This window comes from Anolis sagrei, chromosome 2, assembly GCF_037176765.1.
Source record: "Anolis sagrei isolate rAnoSag1 chromosome 2, rAnoSag1.mat, whole genome shotgun sequence".
NCBI lineage: Eukaryota > Metazoa > Chordata > Lepidosauria > Squamata > Dactyloidae > Anolis > Anolis sagrei.
Window position 1 is genome coordinate 213,162,449 of NC_090022.1, and position 16,144 is coordinate 213,178,592.

General features: G+C 37.5%; 1 protein-coding gene across 8 annotated transcripts in view; it reads left to right on the forward strand.

Annotated features, from left to right (window-relative positions):
- BNC2 (basonuclin zinc finger protein 2) overlaps positions 1-16,144 on the forward strand; it is a 459,184-nt gene that overhangs the window by 324,113 nt on the left and 118,927 nt on the right. For all 8 annotated transcript variants that reach the window (XR_009630641.2, XM_060762421.2, XM_060762422.2 and 5 more), the window contains one exon: positions 15,907-16,142. Coding sequence is in view for 7 of the 8 variants with exons in the window: in XM_060762421.2 (XP_060618404.2) it covers positions 15,907-16,142 (236 nt within the window). In the remaining variant the exon portion in view is untranslated. The remainder of the gene's footprint in view (positions 1-15,906; positions 16,143-16,144) is intronic.

Genomic DNA, 16,144 nt, shown 5'->3' on the forward strand with positions numbered 1-16,144 from the left:
TAATAAGAATAAAATAGAAAGAAAATAGAAGAAGTGTGAAGAAAAGGAAACAATGACAAGAAGTGAGTGAGGGTGGCATATAGACATGTTCCAGGTTTCCTAATGATGGTTATAACTTTTCTCCAACAATAATACTATTCATATACTTCTTCAGTTTAACCAAACATATACATTATCAAAATTTATGGTTAGCATATTATTTGCTTTTTTATTACAAAAATGTAAGTCTTCCAATCTAACAGAAAGAAAAATATCTCAAATAATAGGTTGTTGTTCTTATTACTACCACACCCCCCCCCCCCCCGCCCCGGCCACATATACAGTACAGCGCTCACATTTCAACCATCAGTCCCTTCTCTCTCCAGTGGGATTTCCATGGCTGAGCAGACTTTGAGCCCTAATCTCCCAGAGTCCTGGTCCAGCACACAGGGCATTATACCATGTTGTCTGTTATCACACATTATCAGATTTAATGTTCTATATGTATGGATTTACTATTTAAAACTAAGGCTTGTTGATTTGATAGATTTTTTTCTCAAAGGAATTTTGTCCTCTGATATTTTATACCAACAGGACAACCTTATCAAGTCCTATATTGCTTTTTATCACCTGTTAATCAATGGTTCATTCATTACATAATGTCTTCAGTCTTCCAAGAAGATGACAATAACCAGTTTACATGTATTTAGTTGGTTTTTAAGTGGTTGACCAAGTTTTTCCTCAGATAATATCAGATATAATTCTGGAAACAGTTCTTCTTATCACAAGATGCATCTGTAGGAATTTACCAATGTCTAAAGGGAGCACATGTTAATCTAATCTCCCCATTAACTTAATTGTAGGTGTAGTTTAATTTTATACAGGTATACATATGATTCAGTAAATAACTTCTCACCATTGTAGCTAAAAAAAATTGGATGTCAAACATTAACTTTCCTCACGAAAGTGTTGAATTCACATTGTTTACAGTGAAGTATCCACAGTTAATACAACCCATTGACGATGTGTGAGCTGGCATCATTTCCAGTGTTTTGATTATATTTCATTCTGATTGATAGCAGAAACTACTAGAGTGTATTCTAATCAAGTAAGTGATTCCAAGCTCCATTGTTTTCTGGTCTATGAAGCAGATAGTCCTCTAATTCTCTATACCAGTGCTTTGCTAAGAAGTAGTTGTTGGGTCAGGGTCAGTCCTCAGATGCTGATCCCTGGTGAGTTTCCAGGATAGAAAAAAGATTTGTAGTTAATGGACACCAATACTGCAGATCCCTAGATGTTGTTGTTTGGGAACAACAACAAAAGAAAAACCCATGTCCTGGTTCCACAGATCAAAATGCCTGAGGAAAACTGCTCTATAGCACATTAGATGGTATTCTCAGTAGGTGACGGCAAAACAACAGTATTTCACCCCAGCCTTGATTTTGCCTCAGTTATGACATCTGAATGCAATCAAGGAAGATACTGTTAGCAGCATCCCTCAGTCCAGCAGGAATCTATGAAAATGCAGTTGGGTCTTTCTCCCATAAGTGTTAAGAATAAATGGTTAGACTTAACAAGGTGTCTGCAAGTCCTGCCTAACATTCTTACAGCATGATATGAACCAAGCACAGTGGCCTAACACTAGCAAGTGGCTGCCACCCTGATTTTAATATTTTACAAGGTTCTATATCTGATTCTACTCCATGTGCCTAATGCCATTCCTTTTTAAAGGGTAGTGGTCCCATTAATTAAAGCCTCATAGGGCCTTGTCACACATGCCACCGGAATCAGCTAGTCTTGCCGCAGATCATGGTGATGTTGGCAGCACATGCCCGGGGGGGGGGGGGGGGTGGAGTCCTGTTGCCCCATGCCCCGCACTATGGTAGCTTCCCCTTTACCTCATCACATGAGGGAAAGCCTAAATCTGGCTGAACCCATCTTTCCTTAGGGAAAGACAGGGAGCCTCCCGTTGCCCACCACTAGTTTCTTTTCAGCAGCAGCAATATGTTTTCCAGTTTGGCCCTGGAACCACCCCAGAGATACTTGTAATGGGTATGATGGAAGCCATCAGACTCCTTGGCCCAACTTGAAAAAACTCCATCGCTGCCACTGAAAAGAAGCCAGTGGGAAGAGGTCCATAATCAGTTTCCAAAGATGGATACTATCAAGAAGGGAAAATTTCTCAAGAGCAAAGGATGATCCTGTTGCCCATCAACAACATCACCACCAACTACACATTACTATTCTTTGGGGTAGGAGTAGGATATATGAAGTGTATCTGAAATGCATCTAAGGAGAATAAATGAATCCCTTGTCTCTGGTTCTCATTCCCTTGTCCTTCAGCCACAGACTAGAAAGAAATGCTTTCAGTCATCCCATTTAACAGATGGCTCAAGGCCTGCATCATTTCATGATATGAGTCCTTGGGGTCGTTGTTACTTGGGGAAGTTGTCAACTCACCCTATTGATAGTACTCCTGCATCAGTACAACCATCAGTGCCACCTTTCTGAAGGGTAGTTTGACACAACTTTAACTGCCATGGCTCAGTTTTATGGAATCATGGGAGCTAATATAGTCTTTAGCTTTCTCTGCCAAGCAGTGTTCATGCTTCACCAAGCTACAACTCCAATGATTCTGTAGCATTGAGTCATGAAACCTAAAGTAGTGTCAAGCTGCATATATTCTAAGATACTTCCCACTTCTTAGGCTACTCAATCTATATTTTTAAGGCAAGGATGCACTTCAGCTGATTTAAGCAAAATTGTAGAGTTTTTGTTGTTTTTAAAAACTCATTTATTAGGCATACAAACATTTAAAGTACTTTTAAAACTAATGTTGTAGTTGTTTATTGGGTGTACAAATAGTCAAAGTAGTTTCTATGGCTTGTTTCGTAAGCACACTTTCAGGACAAAGCTTTCCTGCCCTCTATCCCATAGTTCTCATATTTTTCACAGTAATTTTGAAAAGAAGGAAGAGGAGGGGGATATAAAAGAAAACACCTGTTTAGCTTGGAGGAGTTGGCGAAGAAGTCTATTTTCCCAACAGGCCGAAGCGACCATCACAGGGCCCCTTAAAAAATGGGGGTGGGGGAGGTTGGTTATTTCATGCAAGCATTGGCAGAAACTCTGACAAGCAGTTCTTCATATTTTATTATGTTCTTGTCTGGCAGAATCTCTGTCAGGCAAAAACCTTGTCAGCGGAAAACCTGTCGTAGGATCAGAGGAGACAAAAACAGGTGTCACACAGGCAGTCAAAACTGAAAAGAAAAAAAAGATTAGGCTAAAGAGAAAGAGGCAGACAATTACATTAATGCCATTGCTTTTATCTTATAGATGTGTGTTATTATCTCGGGGTGCTGAGTGCGCAATTGCCTCAAAGAAAAGTAGACAGGAGACAAGGGGAAACTTGATAGTTATTAACTGAAGAGGCAGTGTGTCAAAGCTGGATGAGGTTCAAAGTTTTGCAGAGGGATGAAAAAAAATTGCAGACAGCATGCATCACATGTGAACAAACTGCTTCTGCTTTCGGCTACAGAAACCCAGTAGCCATTTAAATTTTTCATCTTGGAATCAGATCACAGAGTCAGAAATTAATGAAGATTTTTGTTGACTGTTTTTAAATAACCTTTTTATTCTATGTAAATTCAAAGGACTTATTAGCTGGGTTTTTTCCTAAATTAAAAGAAATGGTTGAAGCATGACAGAGTCCCATTTGTCAGTCTTGTTATAATCAAAACATGTTCTTAATGATCTTTTAATCTTGAAAAGCTATGTATGTTCTTATTGAATGTATACATCTATATGTTCAAAACACAGATTCAAAGACCAGGTTGACATTTTTGGAACATAAAGGAATTCAGAAATGAAACCTGTTTTGGAATATGGTGGCGATTACAGACAAAAATAGTTCACATTCGCGTTACTACTTCATTTTAACAAATAGCACAACTTTCTCTCAACACATGTTTTGAATTCATAGATATAAAAAAGTCAATTGAAATAATGGTACAGTTTCATACCTACTTCTCTGACTCTTTTAAGATATTCATCTAAAACATTTGAACTGTAGTTCTTTAGTGCTTGAGCTTAAAAGCAGATGGGGACAATTCTCCTTACCTCTAAGAACACTTCTTACTCTAGACAGTACTATATTAACCCATCAATAGGTGATTTCTTCTCAATTAGCGACAAAACATCACTATTTTGAAGAGCAGAAAAAGCATCAATAGCAGTTAGTCAAAACCTTTAGAGGGATAGAATTATAGGGACTGGAGTTTATTTTCTGACTTCTACACCTTGCGAGAAATGACTTCCAGTACTCCTACTCAAGCATAATGTTTACTACCTAAAGAGTTTTTCAATAAAAAATGCAAATTTGTCTCCCTCTGATATCTAAAGGCATTCTTGAGACACATAACTGATCAATACAAAAGAGATGTATCATTAAAATATAACAGATGGATGGGTAGTTAAGCAGACAAGCAGATGTCCTTTTAAAGCAGCCTTAGGGTCACCATAAGCCAGAAACAACTTGAAGGCATACGGCAAGATCAAAATCAGCAATTTTAATGTTGTTTCGATAAATCCACCGTGAGTTTTAGTTTGACCTGTAGAAGGGCTATTAAAGATTCCTACACCTATTTGATAAGCCTCAGCAACTTGGATTGCTACTTTAAAATTTGGCCTACAAGTCAGAATAGGTTCAGCACTCTATTCAACATGAAAACCACCACCAAACACTGATTAAGGCATTTACTTGTTATAGATGTACAACCTTATATTGTTCACCAATGTAGATCAAACTATTTCCCAAGGGGTAGTGTTAGTGTCTATTCATTAGGCGCTTGTCAAAGTCCCCCCCCCCCTTATTATGGAGTCCCTCTGGCCCAGGTCTTTTCTCTGGGTCTTGATGGATGTTCAGCTGCTCTTTCAAAGTCTTTAGTATAGCTATACAATTCTTCTTTACAAAGTCATGTAAAGAAGAAACCGAAATCTCGACTTTTCCCCTCATCCTCATCCTCTCTGTACGGGTATGTATTTGATCAGATGAAAATGACAAATAAATGAGAGAGGGATCAATGGGATGGGATGAGCACTTGTAGAGTCTTCCTCTTGCAGAGGATTTATCTTTCTTTGATTTTCTGAAGCAGTACACCTATTGTCTGGAGTTACTGAGCTCTATAGTAACAACAACAACTCACTCTGTAAAATATATTTTGGGCAGTAATATAGGTTCTTCTTGGCAGTGGTTTAGAACTGAGCCCTGCATACATAGATTCCTTGGTTTATCCAATAAAAAAAGAAAACAAACAAACAAACTTTCAAAACAAACCCAGGAGTTTATTTTAGGATGGAAGATTCTTATCTTCATTCTTTATTAGCAACTCAGCTTTGGCTCCTAAGCAAAGGAGAAAGGTAGGATAAATAAACAAATAGCCTGTTACATGGAATGTGTATTCTGTTTCCAGTACAGACTGAATTACTACCAAATTCTGTTGTAATCTATTATTCTTAAGGCCATTCAGTCTTATGTACAATTCTGAATTTAACTTGCACGCCTTAATTGCACATTGTTCTGATATAATATTATCAAATAGTACTTGCTTCTAGAATTGCATTTCTTTCACAGGCTAGAATAGTTGTATTAAATACATGTTGTATTAAATACATGTTCCACTGAGGTAGAGCTTTTGTGGCACCCTGAACTCCTGCAGTGCCCATAGCTATGGACGGGGTTCTGGGTCAGGAAGAGGTCTTGCATAGCTACATCTAATCTTAACTGGCTAAGCAACAGAAGAATCTGGCTTTGCACTTTCTGGCACTTGATAAATTGAACAAACCACTTGCCATTACTTTAATGCACAGTGTGGATTTAATTTCCTTTGAATTGTACAGAGCCTCAAACCCCCTATAAAATATAAATCGAAAACCCCTTTCCCACCCCTTCAGTTGAAAAAGAAATATAATGTTAACCTTTGGTGTGCTATATTATGACTTAGTAGGCCAATGCAGCCAAGTGAGCTTTGGCACTGCATCTTGAACGCATGTTGTAGGGTAATCTGTTAGTCTGAATTTGACTCCAAAGGTCTCCATTATGGTATGAATCATCTTGTGAACAGTTCCTTTGCAATATGTAGGAATTGTTCATTATCTTTATCAATATTACTTGGCAGAAGCATATCCAGCTTTTCTTCTAATTAAAATCCTGTTTGCATTTGTGTCGTTATGCTTTACACAAAAGTTCTATAGACTGTTGCTTGTGCTCTGAGTTGATATTTTAATTGTTAAAGCTAGATGTTGCATTCTTTTCTTTAACCATCTCCTGCAGCAAACACTTATGATGTTCTGTTTTTCTCCTTTTTTTTCTTTTTCTCAAATTTTGAGACTGTTTTGCTATTTTTGTACCATCAGCAGTTGTGAAGGTTTTGGGTCCAATGTTGATGAGATTCTGTGCACACAGAAACATACATTATAAAAGACATGTGCAGTAACGATTATATATACCAATGTATAAATCCTGAAATTTTAGTAAACAAACTGGATCAATGTAAGTATTTTACCCTAACTCTTATTTTTTATGAAAGCAATATTTCCCTTCTTTGGGTAAATGCCTCAGTTAAAAAAATGACAGAAGTGGCCAGGAACAGTTGGCTCCCCGAGCCAGTGCTGATACTTCCCCCTCTCCATTGAATGACCCTCAACTTTTTCTTAGATCATTTCAAAATGCATAATTTTGGCTCCAAAGACTAGCTCTAGTTTATATGTGAAGTTGCCTTATGCATAAATATTAGGGCTGTGTGATCAATGACAAAAATGTTTCAAAACTCATTACAAAATCAGGGAGTGCCAGCATTTTGTTTCTAAAGTGTTTCTAAAGTATAGTTAGTGAAACTTTAGTTACTATAATGAGCGAAACAATTTTTGTTACTTTTTCAATATAGTAATTGTGCAAGTGAAGAAACTCCAGGGTTTTTTTCTCCCTCATTTTTACAGGTATTGAGGTGAAACTTGCTACACATTTACTACTGTTAGCCCATCAGGTTTCAGATCATTTCACTTATTCACAGATTTTTGGGGAATTTTCATTTTTTTTATAAACAACATTAAAAAATTGCAAAAGCCATCTCCTTGAATTTTTTATACAATGACACAGAATAACAGGGAATAATTCCCCCCAACTTTCAGAAATATTTATACCTCTACTAATTTTAAGGAATTTTAATTTTTTTGACAAAAACATTTTTTAAAGCCACAACAGCTATCTCATTCAATGTCTCTCATATTAACTGACAATTTCCATTTAGGGATTTCTTCCCAGCCCAGCACAGAGATTTACTTGCTAGAAGTATCAGTCAGCCCTCCTCTTTGCAGATAAAACAATTTATTGGAACTCTGGCTGATGGCTGCTACACAGTGATAAATCTCTCCCTTATCCTGATTAGGGCTTTCTGATACTGAGCAGAATTCTAGGAAAGGGCCTTTTAAATTCTCTGGCATAAAGCTCCTCAGCTTCCCAAACTACATTCCCCAGAATTCTGTGCCTTCTCAGGCTGTTTCCTAACAAATTCCGCTTTCTCCCTCCTGTTTCTCTCTCCTAATGGTGAGAGGCTATTAATTTAAAGAGGAAAGGAAGCCTTTTTGGCTTTACTTTTCTTGCTTGTGCTTAACATGAAAGTGACTTTGGAAGGCTTCCAAGGTTTACAAAATGCAAACAAAACGCATTGGATAAATTTTGATTCTTATGTTTTTGGTGCAGGCCATGTGCAAATGTTGGATATCACATCGTAGGTATGAATTTAACGAATGTGATTCAACTTACTAAAAATTTGCACAGCCCCAATGAGTATACATAGTACTCTTTAAAAAAATGTTTTTGTTTACAAGTTTCACAAAGCTCAGCATTACAGAAGATTGAGGAGAAATCTTAAGTTCAAATTCCAGCTTTCTCTTATAAACAACAATCCAACTTCATCTGGTCCATAATCTCACTAAATCTCCTCTTTAGTATCTCATGTTTGTGACCATAAATTAGTCCACTTTTGTAGTATAAATTAAAAATAAACAATTAAGTCATGGCATTAATATTGTGGTCACTTCTGATTCAAGTATAGGTTTGATTTTTTTAAAGCAAAACAGGAGAAAAGGTTTTACAGTTATTAGCATCCCCACACCTAAAACATGTGGATGTATGTGCCTTCATGTTCCTTGCTCAATTATAGTGACTTTTATAGGATTTTCTTTGGCAAAGGATATTCAGAACTGGTTAATTCCACACTCTGAAATATAGCCTATAATAATGATAATAATAATAATAATCATCATCATCATCATCATCATCATCATTTTCATCATCATCTTATTTATATCCCTCAACCATCTCCCCATCTCTTACAAAGCACTCCAGGTTGCACATATAACATACAACAGGTAAAAACGGTACAAAAGTATAAAACAAGTCACATAAAATTATAACCCCCATCAACACAATTAGCATAAAATCAAAATAATACAATTTTAAAACAACATTAGATAAAACCAACTCCTGTCAATTCACAAGGTGCCAAGTGTTGGCTTCATATGGCCCCATTCAGATTACTCAAGGTCAAAGACTTGTCTGAACATCCATGCTTTCAGGTTGGAATGGAAGGATTGAAGGGTGGGGGCTAATCTAATCTCTTTTGGGTATTCCAGAGCCAGGGGGCCACAACAGAGAATGCCCTTTCTCTCATCCCCACCAACCATGCTTTAGACAATGGTGGGACTTAGAGAAGGACCTCCCCTGTCCATCTCAGAGCCTCTGCCAGTTCATAGAAAAAGGATGAAGTCACAAAGATAGGTTGGACCTGAAGTGAATAGTGCTTTAAGGTAATAACCTGCACCTTGAATTGATCTCAGAAACTTGTTTACTGCACTTGATACTCATTGGGGGGGGGGGGGTGTCTCCCATTCTGTACTACCAAGCTGACCCTACTTAGCTTCCAAGATCAAACAGGATCTAGTGCTTTTAAGGTATGCTTGGTCAAGACTAAATTGTTTGTTTCATAATTCTGAATGCAGAATTTCCGGAATCTGAACAAAAGTCCCGTGTTTCTTGGTAAGAATATACATTTTGATTATGCAAGAATATAAAAATTCATTTTTTCTTACATCTGGGTTTGATCACACGAACTTTTTCTCATTTCATGTGCTTTTTATCATTTTTTGACTGTCAGGGGAAATGTTTGTACACAAAATATTGCTCACAAAAGCACTTCATTTTTCATTAAATTTATTTTCACTCAAAATAGTATCCTTTGAGCAAAGGATAATATAAAGCAAAATACCATATTTCTGTAAAATCTTTTCATTCTCACTCAGTAAAAATGTCCTGCAGAGGTTGATGATTTTTATGATGGTATGTCTTGACACATTAACATATCATACTCAAATGTTTAAATGTTCTTTACAACATTATCACCTAGTTTACTAGGGAATATTCAACCATAGCGCATTCAGTGTTTGATAGTAGGTCTGCACTCCTAACTAATTAAAGAAATTGCACAGAATTTTGCTTCAAAGGAAGGGAGAAGGGAGAACTCGTTTTAAATTGAATTTGACAATTTTTGTGCAAAGAATTTGACATTTTTTTAATTTGACAATTTAGCAATTTTTGTGCAAATAATCAGAAAAGTATGAGAAATAATAGAAAACTGTATAGTTAGCCACTGAAAAAACGAAGACTTTTTTCAGTATAAACCTATAGTGAAGAAAAGCACTTATCAAAATGTAGTGTTCTGTTCAGGAAAATGTAGAGAGTGAAAGAAATAAGCACACCTCTTTACCTTTTAAAACCATGCTCTTTAGAATGACTTTGTGCACTCAAGACAATGGTTTCATGTTGTGTCTGAAATGTGCAGAGGGTCTCTTGGGTGTACCAGCCCAAAGCATTAAAGTAGGCTCAGAAACATTTCTGAAGGAAAATATGACGCCACTTTTGGCATCTACCCAGAAGATTGTCTGAAGTGAACTGTGTTGCATATGCCTGCCTCATAACTGGAACTTCCAAATGGAAAAACTAAGGATATAGTGCCACATTTTCCTATATTCCTACACATTATTGAGTAGTCATTCTTATCCCAAACCCCTTCATGTTAATATATCAGCATTGTTTTGGCAAAATCAAATATAATGGATACTTTTATTAATTCCTTATGTCATGTTCCATGTATTTCAAGTTTTAAGTGCTTGTGAATGATTTACAAAATACTCAGCTGCTGCTAAGACTATTCTGTGTTTTCTGTACTGCCACAGATATGTTGCCCTTCCTGCAATTGATGATGTAGCTAACATTTGGAATTCTTTATTCCAGAATATAAGGTTTCACTTCCTGTACAGCATGTCTTCCATATAAAATGAACATAAGAGCACTGAGTTAGTGTGTCGGTCAGATTTCCCAGGATGGCTCCATGCAGACTCTTTACCCAGGAGCGGAAAATATTAGATCAGACCCAGGATGGTACTGATTACCAGCCCCCCCCCCCTTCCTGGCCATTATGGCGGTGGGAGGAGTCCTGACTGTCCATGGCATTGTACCTGGTTCAGCATCACTGAAAAGCCCCCCTTACCATCCCCCTCCCATTCATGCCATAGTGGTAGCCAGTGAGTACAGCAATGACCAGTGGCCATTGCTTTTTGCCTATAGTAATGCCAACCAAGACACCAGATCAATATGAATGGGGTGGAAAAGTGAAATAAATCCTCCTTCCTCTTCTTTTCTCTCATTGTGTTGTCACTCTGGCTAGCATTACTCCAGGTGATCAGTGATTGGCACTAGCCATGGCCATCATGATGACAAAAATGTGAAGGGGACAGTGATTGCTGTCCTGTATCCCCAAGCCACCCAGACCCAAGGAATATGGGATAGCCATGTAAACAGTTGAAACTGGTTCTGTCTTAAACCAGCCAAACTGCTTACATAAATCAAAGTCACAGTTTGCTCTGGATTCTGCGTCTTTTGTGAATGCAATTCAAGGCCTCATTAACCCAAATCAACTTTGTATGTCATTTAGCCATAATGGAACCGATTCACCTCCTCCCCTTTCAGGATAATGGGTCAGCAGAAATGTGCCCCGAGTTATTCATCCATACTTTTGGCTGCTGTTATGGCAAAAAGCTACAAGGAGAAAGAGGTATGTTTGAGTGACCCATCCACCTCATAGCAGCATACAAGGAATCCAAGACTAAGGTTCTGTGCCTTGAGAAAATGACATTTAGCAGAACTCCTGGAATATTTTTAGAGTAGCATTCTGAAAGTGCAGAAGTGGGGAGGACAGCAATGTTATTACAGAAGAGTGGGGAAGAAAGACCTCTGTTGCCATCTGTTAGGATGCAGATTGTCATTCTGATGTTTGCAAGGCCATATCTCCTTAGCCTCCATAACAGAACTGTAAAGATGTGTGTGCATGAAAACACTGAAGAAAATCTATGACTTTAAAAATCATTGGCATACATATGAATTTCCTTTTTTTTTTTTTACTTTGATTGAACTGAGGAACAGAGAACCCAGAAGTCCCATGTCAATTTCATGGAATTGTAGAATCATAGAGCTGGAAGACACGTTGTGGGTCATCCAGTCCAACCTCCTGCCAAGAAGCAGGAAAATCGCATTTAAATCACCCCTGACAGATGGCCATCCAGCCTCTGTTTAAAAGCCTCCAAAACAGAGAGCCTTTTCATATCCTTCTAACTTGCCCTTCAGGACCAGATAGGTGACACGGTAGCAACTATTGAGTATTTATATCCTTTTATATACATAGTTACCTGCTACGTAATTTTCCACCTCAACTATGACCTTCCTGTCGACCCCAGAATTGCCTTGGTTCCCCCTTCCAACCCCAGTGTTTCCTGTCTGGAATTCATTGGAGGAGCTGGAGGTCCCTGTCCCCACCCCACCCCTTCAAAGCATGGGCCCTTCTAGGAGTCTTCTAGGTCTTCCAGTGCAACTCTGTGGTATCCCTTGCAGAGGAAGCCCTTTCCACCTGTAGAATTAGATCCAAATCCTGGGTTTTGTTTATCCACATTTGACAAAATATGTCCCCTCTGGGTATTTCCTAGGACTTCTAGTTCCACTCTATGGTATTGCTGTGCAGGAAGTCCTGTATTCCAATGGAAATATGTCCACTCTTGGTTTCTCCAACATAGTTCTATGGTATTGTTGGACCAAAAATCCTTCCTTTAAAAATAGTTTATTGTATATGAACAAGACAGCTTCTGATGATCAAGTAAAAGCTTGATTAGTACAAAATGCACAGGCTCCATTATTAGGATATGTATTTCCTGAGGTTAAAAAGAGGGATATAAGTTTTCACCCCCAAATGGTTCAACAGAATAGTTATAAGACATGGCAGTATACTGTAATGGTTTGAGTGTTGGGCTACCAGTCTAGAGACAGGGTTCAAATCCTCACTCAGCCACAGAAACCCACTTGGGCAAGTCACATTCTCTCTGGCACAGAAAGAGGCAAAAGCAAACCCTTTCAAAACAAATTTTCCCAAGAAAATCCTGTAACACATTCTCCTTGAGATTCGTCATAAGTCAGAAACAACCTGAAAGAAAACAACGGCAGCAGTTGGAAGACTGGGAACCCTTTGTTTTTACAGAACATATGAATTTTCATGTAGTCATCAGGTTTAAAAATATGTGGAGTAATCATATTGATATATCTATATATATTTCTGCAACTTTACAGTTTTTGCCTACGTTGAAAATGTGGCATTAGCAATCAGTCTGTCTTATTCAGTTAAATAAATAAAATAATTGCGAGGATATTTGGCAGAATATTGCCTTTTCTATTTCCTCAGTGTGAACGTTCTGTAGAGAGGCAGAGGACTTCACTCCCCAAGCTTGCCAATCCCTTATCTTTTGTGAACTTTAAATTAATTTTTAAAAACCTATTTATTCAAGGTTGACTAAACTGCTAGAATAGGAGAGATCAGACAAATCAGTAGCAAGAAAGGAAGTATGAGGAAACCAGAACTCTTTGACAAAGTTTCCCGAGGGGCAAGTGTGCTGAATGAAGCCAGCAGGGAAACGATAAGGGCATTTATACTGTGGATATAAGAAAGCAATTTATCAAGAGTACATGAACTCTCCAGTGACCACAAGCAAAGAAGATACGAAAGTACATGGGGAGGAAGAAGACCCCCTACAACATCATTTTACAGGCTGACAAAAAAACCATTAAAATGTCTATAGTGCCATAGGGCAAGTTCATTGCTTTAAACATTTTAAACCATTAAGATTCTTGGGGTTTTTTCTGAAATGCAGTTTTACTTTCTGTAGCAATGATGTTCACAGTTGTCCTTTGAATATATCAGTTGGCCTCTGTTTTTTCCCTTGTCTTATCTCCACCTTCCGTTTTTACCCTGTTTAAGACCTTGACTGTGACAAATGGAGAGACACACAAAGTTTCTTCCAATGATGTAAAAGTTCCTAAATATTAGTCACTTGTTTAATAAATTGGATGAATCCCAGAGATAGTTCATTTCTATGATGATTCAAGGTATATCAATTATGTTATGTTATATATACTATATAGTTGGAAGCCTGTGTGTGCTCACATAGGTACGTATGTATTTTTGAAAAATGATTAACAGAGAAATTATATAGAAACCTATGTGCAAGTGGAATTCTGGAAAGAAAATTGATCTTGTGTTTTTTCTGGCTATATCAAAGTTGTGTTGATATGACAAAGAAGATGCATATGACTCAAAATTCTTGATGACTATTTGTTATATCTTTTATTAAGCAGTGAAGATAGCAGAATGCTGGTATACATCTCTTATTTTATTTTGGAGTGGCAAGGAGCCTGTGGGTATTAGGTTCCAAGGTGTGAAGACTAGAGCCCTTAGTTGTTTGCTGTGGGAAACTTGTAAAAGGTTTTTAAAAGAAAGCTATTTATATTAGTTCAGAACTTGATGCCACACCTATCACCAAGTCTGATAAAGTGCCTAATGCTCCATCTAGTCAGTTTTCTTGGGATCGTTTTCATTTGCTGCTACTTGATTACGTGGATAATATGCTTGACTCAATTCATCCCACTTAGGGATACAATTTTAACAGTTGTCTTCTTAGTGCAAGAAAGTCTTCAAAGCCTGCAGTTTCTGAAAACTTTTCACAGCTCAGGACTTATTTTGTGCAGATTTGTACATATTTTGTGCAGAAAGTAATATTTTCTGAAGAGAAAGCAGTATTTTTCTGGCACTGAAAATATTTCTATATAGAAACACTTTCTGCATAAGTACTGTTTTGTATGCAAAATAAGTCCCCAAATGGATACTGCTGCTGTGGTTACTTGATCCCAAAATCTGTGGATGCGCAACCCATTATACGATGTCCCTTATAATAAATGGCAAACACAAAGTTTGCTTTCTGGGCTTTTGTAAGAAATACATTCAAGCAATGGATGGCTGCATACTTGACTGTATAACAGCTAGATTTCTGACTGAAACACCACATGGCAATCATATAACATCACTTTAAAGGAATTGCATTGGCTTCTAGTAAAAATTCAAGGTGTTAGTGGTAACTTTTAATACTCCATCTGACTTGCAATTTCAATTCTTGAAGCAGGAGGTCTCCCTGTATAATTACTCACAGTTTCAGGACTGTTAGATTATCCACTTTTATTTTCTTTCAGTAGGGTGGGCTGCTGCACTGGAATTACATGACAGAGAACATGTATTTTTGTAGCTGACCAGTTGTGGCATTCAGGGGCCCAGTTAACACCAACACTGGTGACAATCCAGTGCCCAGAAAAGTCTTTGAGGTCTTATAACTTTATTCTAAATTATCATATATATATGCTTTTAAAATGCTTTAACCGGATTTAAACTGTCTTGTATTGTTAAATTGTTTTATTTTCACACCTTTATCAATGTACAATATTCATAATTGTTTTAAATAATAGTAAACTATTTAAATTGCTTTAATCTTCCCCTCCTTCCGATTCTTTGCAAGTACTACATGAAAACCACTGTTTTACACACATTCTGTCTATTTCTGTTAATTTTAGAGAATTAGGTTATTAAGATTTCTTTTAAAAAAAAAAGATAACATTAAACTTAATTAAATATACTACTACTACTACTACAATAATAATAATAATAAACTTAATTTATATTCCACCCTATCTCCCTGAGGGGACTCAGGACAGTTAACAACAAATATCAGCAAACATTAAATGCCATAAAAACTAGACTGTGACAAAGTAATCCACCCCACCATAACCCAAAGCAAACTATGTCTACATCAAAAGTAACAGCAGATTAACAAGAATTAAATAATAACATAACAAATATATGATTCTGCAGCTTACATTGGGAAGAAACAACCAGAGTCTAAACAAAGCAAAACAAGGTAAAATATTGCAATTTTTGCAACCGGCAGTCAGAATGACCAGACATTTCTGCTCCGTGGTGACTATGCATGATATTATATGACTCCTCGTCTCAATATGCTTGGGAGCAAAAATTGTTTTTTAATAGCTTTAAAAAGAGAATAAGGAGGGGGCCGTTTTTATTTCTTTGGGGAGGGAGTTCCAGAGTCCAGGGGCAATCATGGAGAAAGCCTCTCTCTCGTTCCCACCAGCCGTGCATGAGATGGGGGTGGGACCGAGAGCAGAACCTCCTCCGCTGATTGTAGTGACTGAGCAGCTTTGTAATTGGAGATGCAGTTTGCCAAATAAAATGTATCCAGCAGTTATTTCATCTCAAGATGCAACACTTCCACATACATATTTTAACAACTTATCTTCAAAGTTACATCTTGTTTTTGAATTGTTGCTCACATGAAGCCATATGCTCAGGAATGTACATTATACAGTTTAATGTTAGACTAAATTGCTTCTTCTCATCGTTCAATTCTCTTTCTTTCCACTATCTCCCACAGCTTTGGACAAGCTTAGCACTCAGCATCTCTACCATCCAACGCAAGTGGAGATTGTACAATCCAATGTTGTGTTTGACATCAGCAGCTTGATGCTCTATGGTACCCAGGCTGTACCGGTGAGACTGAAGATATTGCTAGATCGTCTCTTCAGTGTGTTGAAACAGGAAGAAGTACTGCACATCCTGCATGGTTTGGGCTGGACGCTTCGGGACTATGTGCGGGGCTACATCCTTCAGGT